This window comes from Bradysia coprophila, unplaced genomic scaffold, assembly GCF_014529535.1.
Source record: "Bradysia coprophila strain Holo2 unplaced genomic scaffold, BU_Bcop_v1 contig_232, whole genome shotgun sequence".
NCBI classification, from domain to species: Eukaryota; Metazoa; Arthropoda; class Insecta; order Diptera; family Sciaridae; genus Bradysia; species Bradysia coprophila.
The window spans coordinates 15,485,093-15,497,135 of record NW_023503493.1 but is presented as its reverse complement, the minus strand read 5'-3'; the positions used below and the strand labels follow the sequence as shown (position 1 = coordinate 15,497,135).

Sequence of the window (12,043 nt, the reverse complement as noted above, 5' to 3'; positions counted from 1 at the left end):
AGAAAAAAGCCAAACTTTTAACATCGATTCGATGTGCAAAGAGGAAACAATTTTTGATATAAATTTCACAACGATAAGAGACTAAGTGTCTGAGCGTCAGAGTGATCAGCGTTTATTCAAATAATTTTAGTTGACTTTTATTGTAGATCGTTCCGTCTTTCGTCTACGAATGAATCATTAATTTGTATTGCCGGATTTATCCGCTCGTGAAATTAACACTAGACAGATCTACAATGTCCTTTAAAACAAAATACCAAACCAACGAACCACTCTACACCTACTTTTATATCGCTAGGGTGTTATTCTATGTGCTAAAATGATCAGCAAATAGGAACGAATATTAGTGAAAGTGAGCTTTACACACAGATGACTGCTGTTACACCAGAAACTTAAGTATTGATCCCGAAATTATTCATGGCTGATCACTCTGACAAGCGTTATCCACTGTAGCATAAAATGTGATTTTTTTTTGGTTGCGAATTTAATTTTCAATTTTAAGGCTGGACGAAACCTTTTTCGTTTGTGTCAACGTTTAAATCGTAAAATTTTGATAAGCCTAAAATGGTTCAATGATTTTGAAATGATTGCCGAATAGTAACATCTCGAATGGTGTGCTTTTTTGCTGATGTTTTGTCCAACCGAAGAGTTAGGTAAAATAAAAAAAATTGGAAAAGAAAAAATGACATGGACAAACAATGAAAGCATCGGGTACGGGTACATAATTTAATCAATGTAAAAATTTAGATGAAAAACACCACATTTTGATAAAATTTAAATAAAAAACAACGAAAAAGAAAATGGGCAAAATGAATCTCGTTGACATGAAAAAAGAGTCAAAAACGAAAGAAGGGACGAAATTATTTGGGATTTTTTTTTTTGATTGTGTGTGAAAAAAGCCAGCCAACAGCATAGTTCTACTTACTATTCGGATCCCGCTTTTCACAAACCACTTTACCATCCGGTCCTACATGAAAATAATTTTACTTATGGCTAAAGTATAACTAATTTAGCTAATTTTGTTTGTTTTTTTTAGAATAATAGCGCCAAATGGATAAACGAAAACGAACAAAAATATTTCTCGTTTTTATTTTTTCTTTGGGATGATGTTGAAACCAAAAAACAAAAAACAATAAAAATTGCAAACCTTCTTGAACCTCGATTCCTTCAGCTTTGAGCAGTTCTCGGAGTTTTTGTATTTCTTCTTTGAGTTCACGAATGAGTTTAGCGTTTGCGTCTTCGTTGACCACAGCTTTGCAAACAATTTGTTTAGCACGATCAGCGTATCTGTTCATGGTTTTCAAAATTCAATGAGTAACGTCAAACGATTTTACTTTAGGGGAGTAATGTTTACCTTAGCGTGCTTAATGTTTCGTCATAGTTTATATCAGCTGGTGATATTGCAGCAATCATGGCAGTCTTGGAATTGCCACCAAGATTTTCGCGAAGTAGCCATGTTAAGACAGAATCTCGATATGGTATAAAGTCAGCTTTTTTCGATTTTTTATTCCTCGATGCCTGAAAGGCGAATAGGAAAAAAAAATATTTATTTTGGGGAGTCGACAAGACTTGCCGGCGACAACGTACAGTGGCGGTACACGAATAAAAACGGAAAATACCGATGCATACGTTTAGGACGATCACGATTTACATGTGAGAGTAAGACTCAAATATTACACCTCGTGCAGGGCGTACACTTTTACGTCTTACCCGTATAATTTGTGACGGAGCCATGTATGGCAACAATGCCGCATTTAGCGTTTTTGGCGCCAAGGGCAATTTTTAAATTTGCTCCACAAATGTTCACTCTGGACGCCAAATTTTCATTTTGGGCGCTATATGTACTATACATGTCTTAGTCAACTTAAAAAACTTTTTTTGTGGACTACGGTTCCAATTCGCCTTGGGCACTTGTCCCAAGTGTCATATGGAAAAGACGGCACTGTAGAAGACGAAAAGAAGTAGAAGATGATACAACTGTCGTTTTAAGACGTTAAACAACGGTAACTTGACTAAATCTCTGAAGCAAATGTAATCCTGCTAATCCTGTGATCAATGGAATAGAGCATTTTTCCTGCAGTTAAGTGATGAATTAGATCATCACTTCAGTTCAAATTCAAATATTTAGACGAAGGTCAGTCACCACTACAAAAGACTGGATTTTTGTCTACTCATCCATGTTAAAAGTTTGTAAAAAATGGTAACAAATATTGGAAGACAAACAAACACAACTTAAACGCACACGAAATGTCTCAAATATACTTACAGACTAATGAACATGATCCGAAAAGGTAATTTTGTACGATGGATTCGCAAAAATTGAATGAAATATTGGGTTAAAATCTTGCAAACGAAGCAGAATAAACGATTTGAATACTTACAACTTCTGCTAGTGCCGATATGACTTTACCCAACGTTGTCAGACTTTTGTTAATGTTTGCACCTTCCTTCAAACGCGTTCCCTTTGCACCAGTTGAATCAGCTCTTTCCGATCCAGCCAAATCAACCAAGCTAATTTTCGAGACCTGAAACGTTAATGCTAAGCATTATGCGCCTGTGTCAGTTTGGTTTGATTCCAATTTTACCTTTTCGGTGACCAGATCGGTCATTTGGTCGTGTCTTTGTTGTGTAAAAAATATTGTGAATACTGCATGCGAACGAGAACTGGTCTCGTTCATATTTGTCGCTGCTACTGTTCTAGCTTTATTGCCTTCGTCTATCAAATCGTGAATGTCTTCATAAGATGTCACCGCCAATTTCGATAAGTCCTCCACATACGGTCCGAGTAATGGATGCTCTCGAACTTTTAGATTGCCTTTATTTTTGGGATTTAATAGATCTCGAACGCGTTCGCAGTAAATTTCCATGTACGAAACTTCGACCTGTAATGCAAAAAAAATTGAAGAAATTGTGTTGGTTGCACCGAGCCGTCGATAAATCTTACATTAAATTTCAAATCATTCGAAGCGTCGTCCTGTATTCGTCTAAACAAATCTTTACATAGCATCGGAATAATTCCTTCTTGTCCTTCGATCTCTTGTCTACCCATCATTGTGTATGACTTTCCTGCACCAGTTTGTCCATAAGCGAATATGCAAACGTTATATCCTAAAGGGAAAAACGTTTTTGATCTGGTTAAGACTCGAATGACGCTATTTTATCGACAATAACAAACCATCGAACGAATGTTGCAACATTTCTTCACCAATGTCCCGATAAACCATTCCTTGGGTGGAAAATTCCAAGTCTTTTGGCTGTACCCCAAAAATTCATTTGTAATCGCTTTATGTAATCGCAAATAAAAAGTTTACTCAAAAAATGTACTTACATCATGTGACCAGTAAGAGTAGTCAAAGTTAAATCGTTTAATTGAGTCAGCCGTTCCAGGAGGAACTTTTGGATTTGTAATGGCTGAAGAATGAAATAGAAAGTTAAAGAGCAGCTGGTAAGTAAAAAATAATAATAATCTACCGGTGGTAGCTCCACTCATTTCGATGATGCATTTTGACTCTCGTCCAATTTCACGAGAGTTAAATGGACGCACACGTACCGCCACCTTAACAGACGACATGATTGTGAATCACTATGTGATCACTCAGTATATCTGAAAAGAAAAGAGAAAATTCTAGTGAGTTTTTGCTACACATTTTTGCTGGCGGTTCTCGTTGGTAATTTGAGTGGGCAGACTATGTTCGTTCATTCAGTTTCTCTCCATTTATTTTTCTTTGCTACTTTAATCTTGATGAATGTAAGACCAATTTCGTGGAGCAAAAATCCTTAAATCCTTATTGTGAGAACAAGCCCAGTAATACCCTTTTCATTCTTTGCCATTAAAACGTCCAATATCCTAAATCTTGTTATTCACATTAAACATACAATATGCACACGCACAGAGTGCGAAAATTTTCAAAATAAATCGATAAAATGTAACAGCTCGTCTCACACATCCAATAATATCTATCACTCGAGGTGGTACCATTTCAATTTTAAAACTGATTAGCATAATCAATAAAAATACTGAACATGAAAAAACGATTTGCAAATTTCATTCAGAAAACCTCATAACCTTTTGTGATGCGAGAGAGCTTAATGGATGTTTTGTAATAATAAACTCGACATTTTCAGATACGTACGAAAGGTGGGGTCTTATAACGTCAGCATAGCGTTTATAGCTCGGGATACTTTTACTATAGATCTAGAATGTCTTTCTTTTAACACGATAACCTGTATTGATAGAACCCTATTTGGAAACTTTTTACAAATTGAGCACCTTTTGCAATCGGTTTTGTCAACTGATAACAATAACGACAAGAATAAGCGACAACTTCTGACCAATGCACAAACAGAAAAAAGAAAAAAAGGAAAATGATGATGTGACGCTGCAAAGAGTGTTGTATAGCTTGCACATATCATGAGCATGAGTTCCCCATAAAGGACATTTTACCCACCCACATGTATTACACTAAGAGCCTGTGTTATTGTTATATTTCCAACCATTTTACGTTAACTGCAAGGATAATAAACTATCAGTGTCACCAAATCGTGGCAAGAAATCCTGTCACGATTCGGAACACCCGTTACTATGCTTGCTACGTGATTAAAAGAGAACGTTAGATTCGGCATAAATTTCTTCTGTTAAATCGAATTTTTACTGGAAAATATTTAAATGAACACACAACACAACTCATTCAAGCATATTTCGTATGTCGTTAAAGCAATTTCACACTAAATTTATTCGAAATAAATTGTTTATATCAAATATCCTATTCATCCATTCTCTGTGGCTGTGCCCTCATTGTGTACAGTAAATGAAAATTGACTTTCGTGATCAAAACTCACAAATAAAATACCAAAAATTTTTCTCGTCTATTGTATTACGCACAAGCTTTATTTTTGGCCATTTTCATGCAACAAGAAAAGCTTTTTATTAAATTGAGATGGTTTAGTTATAAGAAACCGAGATACCGACACGCTTTGACATTGACATCGTATACGTCCTTTACGTCCTTTACGAGCACGTCATTCTTATCAATCTCCGTTAACTTTATTATTTATAATCTCGTTAAGAGTTTATTGGCTCCTTATTGTCGAGGAAAACTGTTCAATAAATTTCGGTTAGGTATGACCAACCCTTGGGGACCTCTCTTAGAGTTTTTCTTTGTATACGATTCAATCTAATGCGCACACAAGAGAATAAAATTCACTCTCCGTGTTTGTTCGCATTAAATTTTAGTTTTTCGGTTTGGTTGGATTATAAATTGGCAACCTGTTTTACTCGGTGTGTTAACATGTCGAACCCTTAACAAACTATAATGCAGTCGTGGCATTGGAGAATAACCACTTCTATGTTGACCTTCAATGCGATTGAATTTTGTGGAATGCTTTTTGTATGATTACTTTGCTATTTGATTACAAAGCTATGTAACGACACGACCACACGACTGTATCGTTTCCATTTATTATTCTTCATTTGTATTCATGCCAATACTTATCATTATATACATGAAATCGCTTCAAGCTTCATGGTATAGAATCTGACAAAGGATCACTATATCCGCAACTTTGGCGATTTTTTAAGTACATACATCCACCCGAGAAATCTTTTAGATTAATGAAAAAATCCCATTTTTTTGAGATAGTGAAGGTTAAATGTAAATCTTGTACCAATTTCGTAGATTCGAATTTGATATCTCTTTAAAAAAAAGTATTTTCAACAACAAAATATTGGCGATATCGACTCAACCGTCACTAACCAAATTCTTCTGGTAGGACGTTGCTATGCTAATTATATGAGCGGAATGTAGTTGTAGTTTTGAAAACATACTCCTATATCTACACACAAGTTGATTATTGTTTGTGCAGCTGATAACGACGAATCATTATCTAATTCGCTAATTTGCCTTCGAGTAGGTGTTTGTAAAACTTTTTTTTCGGCTAGTTGTAATGGTGATAATAAAAAAAAAAAAGATTTTCTTTTTTGAATACATACGACACTACACCCAAAAATGAAAGACGGATTTAGATTATCAGTCGTGCATATTAACATACGGCTAACGTAATCGTTTGCAATTGTATTCGTAAATTCTTTTTGGAACTTTGTTAGAGGATCGCGTGATTCTCAACCCGGTCCAGGTCACAGGTTACAAATATGTGACGAAAAGAAGACGATTAAAAAAATAATTTACTTTGGTTCGTCGGTCCAGCATAATAAGTCATTCCAATTCAAGCTCTTGAAGAGTTCAGACGTTTGAACAATTTTGGGGTCGATTACTTGAGACGGTGTTTTGCTCTTTTCAATTTTTTCTTCTTTTAACTCGAACTGTGAAATAAACTTTTTAAAGAATGGATATTATAGACACTTTAGACAATTACATTAATTTCCAACAGCCAACATTGTACTATGCAATGGCTAATATTATGTTCAATCCAATATTTTGGAATGTTGCTGCAAGAGTAGGTAATTGCATAAATAATACCAAATCGATAATGACCAGACCTTTAGCCGGCGAATCATAAATTTTCTGTTTTGTCCGCTTAGAATACCGTAGTCATGCTTTAACGAAACTTGCTGGCAACAATGCTCTAAGAGCATGTGCCGCTTTTGCTGCAACGATTTTCTCACTTGGCATTTTACGGGACTATTTATACGTTCAGGCGATTGAGCTTCAACCAATCCTACCTCTTCTCGAATCGAATGTGTTCAAAGCGATTGCCATTGTATTATTTTTGAGTGGTAACGTTTTAGTATTGTCATCGATGTGGGCGCTAGGCGTCACTGGAACGTACTTAGGTAAATGAAGAAAAACTGCAGACATAGTGTCTTGACTCACGAAAATTCATTTCTATATTACTCAGGTGATTATTTTGGCATTTTAAAAGATTCGCGAGTTACCGGCTTTCCTTTCAACATCTGTGAAAATCCAATGTACACCGGTTGTACATTTTCGTTTTTGGGTACAGCACTATGGTAACCTTTTTTACAATAACAATAATTTGATCATTTACAAAAATCGAAATAAAAACTTATAGGTACGCTAGTCCCAGTGGTTTACTATTAACTCTGGTGGTTCATGTCGTTTATCGTGTTGCATTACGTTTCGAAGGGTAATTAACTTTATTAAATTTTTATTCTTCAAGATTTCGTAGATTGATAAAAAAAAATAAAACAATTTGTGCCTCGTAAGAGAAATTAAAAGCTCATTGCCGGTACAATGGCCTTAACACAGTTTTTATTGCGTTGGTCATGATGCGAAAGTAATAATCTGATTTATGCTGTAGTGAATTACATTCAGTGAATTTAAAATCCGTAACTGAGGCAGCTTTTCACGCAATTTCGTTTTATTTTTATGTTTGGTTAACTGTTCTTTATTTAAATTATTCGGTCGATGATATGTGTTGTGGTCATTTCTAGACAATTAGCTAATAGCTAATATTAAATGTAAAAACGGGCAGCAGCAAGAAATTGTAATTGAAAAATTGGGAAAGCAGGACGTATTTTTAGAAAATTGATTTGCTAAAATTTTCCAACTTTTGCTAAGATTTCACAAAATCTGCAAATCTCAGGAAATGTTGGAAAATTGTTAGCAAATTTTGTAAATTTACTTTCCAAAAATAGGCTCTGCTGCTTCATTTCACAGTCGATTTTTGATTTTTGCAGCATTAAAAATTTGTTATAGACTACGCAACCAGAATTAATTAATCATTTGGAAGAACCTCATTCAATTCCTTAATTTAATAAAATATTTTTTTCTTCTAACAGTCCCTTCACCGCAATGATATACGCCACCAAGGACGAATAGAAGCCCAGTGTGTCACAGTTGATGTTCCTTCTTTACCAAAAATGTATCAATAATTCATAACAACGAATTATAATTTATAGTTTTTTAAGCACAAAAATAAAGTTTTACTGAAACTTTCTTTTGATTTATTTTTTATTCAACCAAAGATTACTTGAAGAAACTCGAAGGGAAGGCGAATATGAAATGGTTTTATCGAGGAAGTGGTTTAGAAAATGTGAAAACTTTTAGACAAAGAAATAAGCAACAATGTCTTCTTGAGGCAGCAGAGTCGTTATTGAGATCTTACACTTACTTTTCTTCTGCTCTTACATAGAAAAATCCATGAAATGTCGACTTCGAATAGATCTGGTCCTGAGGGTTTTATAAAGACCTTACTTTGACCGGTTCAGTAAACACATTTCAATTTGGATTTTCAGTTGAAACTTCCGAGTAAAAAACTAAATGTTAACCAAATGATAAACTATGTTAATCGTTGTAAGTAAATAGCCTCAATACAAACAACACACACTCCACGGATAATAGCGGCAGAGTCAAATTTTTGCTCGATTTTTGCAGGTGGTTCCAGTGGTTCCGGGCGGTTCCGTTGGTCCAAATTGAAAGTGATGAATTAAACTAGTGGTATTTTTCGATGATGAACAATTCGCCCATACATCATTTAGCATTAAAATGTGAAATTGACCCTGCACGATTTTGGCACATTTTGACTCTACCGCTATTATCCGTGGAGTGTGTGTTGTTTGTATTGAGGCTATTTAGTTGTAAGTTAGTTGCTTATCATAATAAAACAAAGTAAAATAGTGATTAATCAATGTTAATCACAAAAGAATTTACTTATTCGAAATTAAATCTTTGGTTTTGCCTCCAGGATATTTCCGAAATAGTAAGTCTGTGAGTTAGAATCTCTTAAGTTAAATCAATCAGCTAATGAAAACCAAAGGAAAACAGAAAATGAATGTAAATTCGAAATATTCATAAAACACGAGAAGGAAACATAATTTGTAAGTACATTTAAGATTACTACTTAAATATTCAATCAGTGCCGCATTACCCACAATCAATCAAATCCACAGTATATGTATAACGAGCTCTATTCATCGAATAAAAAAAGTTCTAACCAACAACAAAACAACAAATTTCGTCGATAGATAACTCACTGGAAATGATATTCATTCATTCCCCCAATCTAATTTGTCAATTTGTGATTTATCTTGTCAGACTATAAGTCTCAAGGTCCAAGAAAATTCAGAAGATTAGAACCAGAGACCTGCAAATTCAGTAAGTAGCAAGCCATGCTCATCCGAGCAGATGGGTAATACGAAAATCTCAGCTCAGACGAGTGAGATTTTAAATCTAGTGACTGAGTTCGTACAATTTATTGAAGTCTCACTTGCGAACAGTCAAGTCTAATTGTGCTAAGTTGAACTTAGGTAAATCAATTTTGAGTTTAAATAAGTGTAGCAGTGCTCGAGTTCGGTCGATCATGGGTCATTAAAAGATATGCTCATCGAGTCTGTATGAATATGGATGAGTTCGATATTGTATAAAATGCTCTTGATACCATTACAGACGACATTAAATATTTCATCTCAATGTATGATTTTACAACGTCAATTTTACGAACAATTTTTTAAACAAAAAACCACTTTTAGGAACTCAGTATGGCTTTATTATTGTAATAATTACAGCGAAAACCGAAGTGTATCAAAAACCTGGTCTGATTTACCAGAGACTGTGGCGAATGTAGTCTGAAAAAAATGAAAAACCCACAGTTAAATACCTTAATTGTTGTTACATTTGTCTGTTACAAGGTAGCACTAATAATCTATAATCTTTCAGAAAATTTTATAAATTCCACTATTAATTTTTGAAGTACAAGATTCTGAACACCGAAGCAAAAGTTCGACTTGAGAATTTATTCTACTATCTCGGTCCATTTGCTCACAGATGATAATGACATTCTCAGAATTTTGTCACACGATAATGATAACGAAGACGACGCACAGTATAAATCGAATTCGATACGTTTTATAGTCATTTCAATACCTGACTAGTATGAGATCCTTAAATTGTGGTAACCATCTGCACAGATCGCACCGCACGTCTTCAAAATTAATTAATATCTCTTTACTTAAATTGACTTTTAGTCTTTTTACGTTATTTTTCGATATAAAAATTGCAAATAAAAGTGTTTACTCTTTTCAACAATGACGTTTCGAATCTATTGTCTTCGTGATCATTATTCTACTTTGCAACGATGTTTTATTTCAATGTGGTGATGTATGTAACTCAACCGTCGTTGGACGGCTGGTGGTAATAGTTTTTTCGTCTTTGTGTACGGGAAATATGTCATTGCTACGGCTCTTGGAAGTGGGCTATGGATTTATTTTCACAAGACCTTTACAGTATAATAAGTGTTTGGTTTTTGGTTCTAACTTTATTGCATTACTGAATGTAGGTATATCGTTTACCTTCGGGTTAAATGATGTCCAAGTGAGTAGATAACATACTATTGTAGTAGAGAACCTCACATTCAACTTTACAAGTTTCCTTTTACCAAATTAAAAAAAAATTAAGTAACACTTGACACTCGCAAAAATCAAACAAAATAATCTGGTTTTCACTGCCATCAGAAAAATAGAAATCACACTTTGCTGTTCTTCATCATTTTATTGAATTTATAATTTTAAAACATTTTGTGAGCCATGAATGGAGGCGAAAACGCAACAAATCAAACGAAGGCTCAAAGAAAAGCATCGGAAATTAAGGAGATATTAACGAATCTTGAAGACGGTGTATATGAAATTTATCCGAATGTGAACGGCTCGTCTGATGTCTGGAAACAATTTTCGCTTATTAAGCACTCTGTAACCAGTCAGCGGGTGGATTATGTCCAGTGTATTGAGTGTAGAGGTTTACTACAATTTAAGGATCTCAGCGGTACATCGCATTTATTACGTCACAAATGCAACTTTCCTCAGGAGTTGGAAAATGCATCAAAATTTCGAGAGCTGCCTTCAGCAAAAATAGAAGAAACTCAAGGCATGCTAATGAAAAACATTATTAAACTGTGCACACACGAGTTCCGTTCGTACGAGTCTGTTTCCGGTTCAACAAACTTTTCGGAGTTCTTACAATCATTTGTTACTTTGGGCTACAAGTTTGGCAATATTGAGTTGAAAAAAATTTACCCAGATGTAAATTGTGTCCGTCGTGAAATGCGTATCAAGAAAGAGGATTTTGTTCAAGAGAATTATAAGAAATTTCGAGAGGCCAAGAAATTTGGTTTCTGCTCTGCAACTATTGAGACTCGAAAGTATTTGTGTTCTACCGAAAATGATTTGCTGATCATGAGCATTCAGTTTATCGACAAAGACGTTAAAGAACTGAAGAAGAAGATTATATTTACCACAAGTTATGATATCGACGATGTTGAAAGCATTAAACGAAGTATTGCTAAAGGCTTCGTATCTTTTGGTGGCGATGAAAATGATCTCATGAACTTGACTGTTGTTAGTCCAAGAAGTGAAATTTTATCTGAAGCGCTGGCATATCCATTTGAACGAAGAGGTTGTATTGCATCGACTATTATCGACATTTTGGACGATTCGTTTGAAAAAACTCTCAGTGTTGAATTAAACGAACTTCTATCGAATTGCAGAAGTGCTGTTCAGGCTATATCGTCGAACGAACAATACAACTTTGTATTGATTCAAGACGAAGGAAATTGGAAGTCGAAAGTTGCAATGTTGCATTCAATCATCGACCGGTACGACGACATTGTTATTGCTCTCAAGAATGAGAATAAGAGCAAATTGGTTCTAAATAAGCGAAGAGCGGAGGAGTTAAAGTCATTTTTGGAGCCATTTGTTGAAGCAATTAACGAACTTTCAGCGACAACACATACCACTGCAAACAAAGTGCTTTTATGGTGGACGTATTTAAAAGAACACTTACGAACTCATGGCAATTACTCGTCTGAAATCAAAGCACTGATGATAGCAATTGACACCCAATTTGATTACAAATTTCGACCAACAATGGCAAACAAGATTGACTGTTTCCTTGACCCTCGGTACAAGTATTTGAAAATGCTTAGCGAAACCGAAAAGACCGAAGTCATTAAAGAAGTTGGACGTTTGTTAGAAGAAATTGTGTTAGACGATGAATTGTTTGAACAAGCTACATCAGGCCCGGATCCTAAAAAAGGGCGATTTTCTCTGTATGAAGGTAACAAAAATGATGCCAAG

The 12,043-nt window shown here is 34.9% G+C and overlaps 2 protein-coding genes across 23 annotated transcripts in view; one reads left to right on the top strand and one right to left on the bottom strand.

Moving 5' to 3' along the window:
• Positions 1 to 12,043, bottom strand: part of LOC119076952 (kinesin-like protein unc-104) — a 37,234-nt gene that overhangs the window by 11,539 nt on the left and 13,652 nt on the right. For 12 of the 22 annotated variants that reach the window (XM_037184005.1, XM_037184008.1, XM_037184013.1 and 9 more), the window contains exons 2-11: positions 3,469 to 3,601; positions 3,326 to 3,408; positions 3,173 to 3,251; positions 2,942 to 3,105; positions 2,583 to 2,879; positions 2,379 to 2,522; positions 2,264 to 2,266; positions 1,352 to 1,515; positions 1,145 to 1,284; positions 923 to 964 (exon numbers count right to left, since the gene is read on the bottom strand). In XM_037184005.1, the coding sequence (XP_037039900.1) occupies positions 923 to 964; positions 1,145 to 1,284; positions 1,352 to 1,515; positions 2,264 to 2,266; positions 2,379 to 2,522; positions 2,583 to 2,879; positions 2,942 to 3,105; positions 3,173 to 3,251; positions 3,326 to 3,408; positions 3,469 to 3,568 (1,216 nt within the window). In that variant the 5' untranslated portion in view covers positions 3,569 to 3,601. The remainder of the gene's footprint in view (positions 1 to 922; positions 965 to 1,144; positions 1,285 to 1,351; positions 1,516 to 2,263; positions 2,267 to 2,378; positions 2,523 to 2,582; positions 2,880 to 2,941; positions 3,106 to 3,172; positions 3,252 to 3,325; positions 3,409 to 3,468; positions 3,602 to 12,043) is intronic. The other 10 variants (XM_037184016.1, XM_037184017.1, XM_037184026.1 and 7 more) reach the window with 4 other exon arrangements.
• On the top strand, positions 6,202 to 7,913 carry LOC119076954 (phosphatidyl-N-methylethanolamine N-methyltransferase-like). Its single transcript, XM_037184030.1, has 5 exons — positions 6,202 to 6,454; positions 6,536 to 6,787; positions 6,853 to 6,964; positions 7,027 to 7,101; positions 7,757 to 7,913. Exons 1-5 carry the CDS (start codon positions 6,340 to 6,342, stop codon positions 7,794 to 7,796), a joined length of 594 nt encoding a protein of 197 aa, XP_037039925.1. The 5' UTR covers positions 6,202 to 6,339; the 3' UTR covers positions 7,797 to 7,913.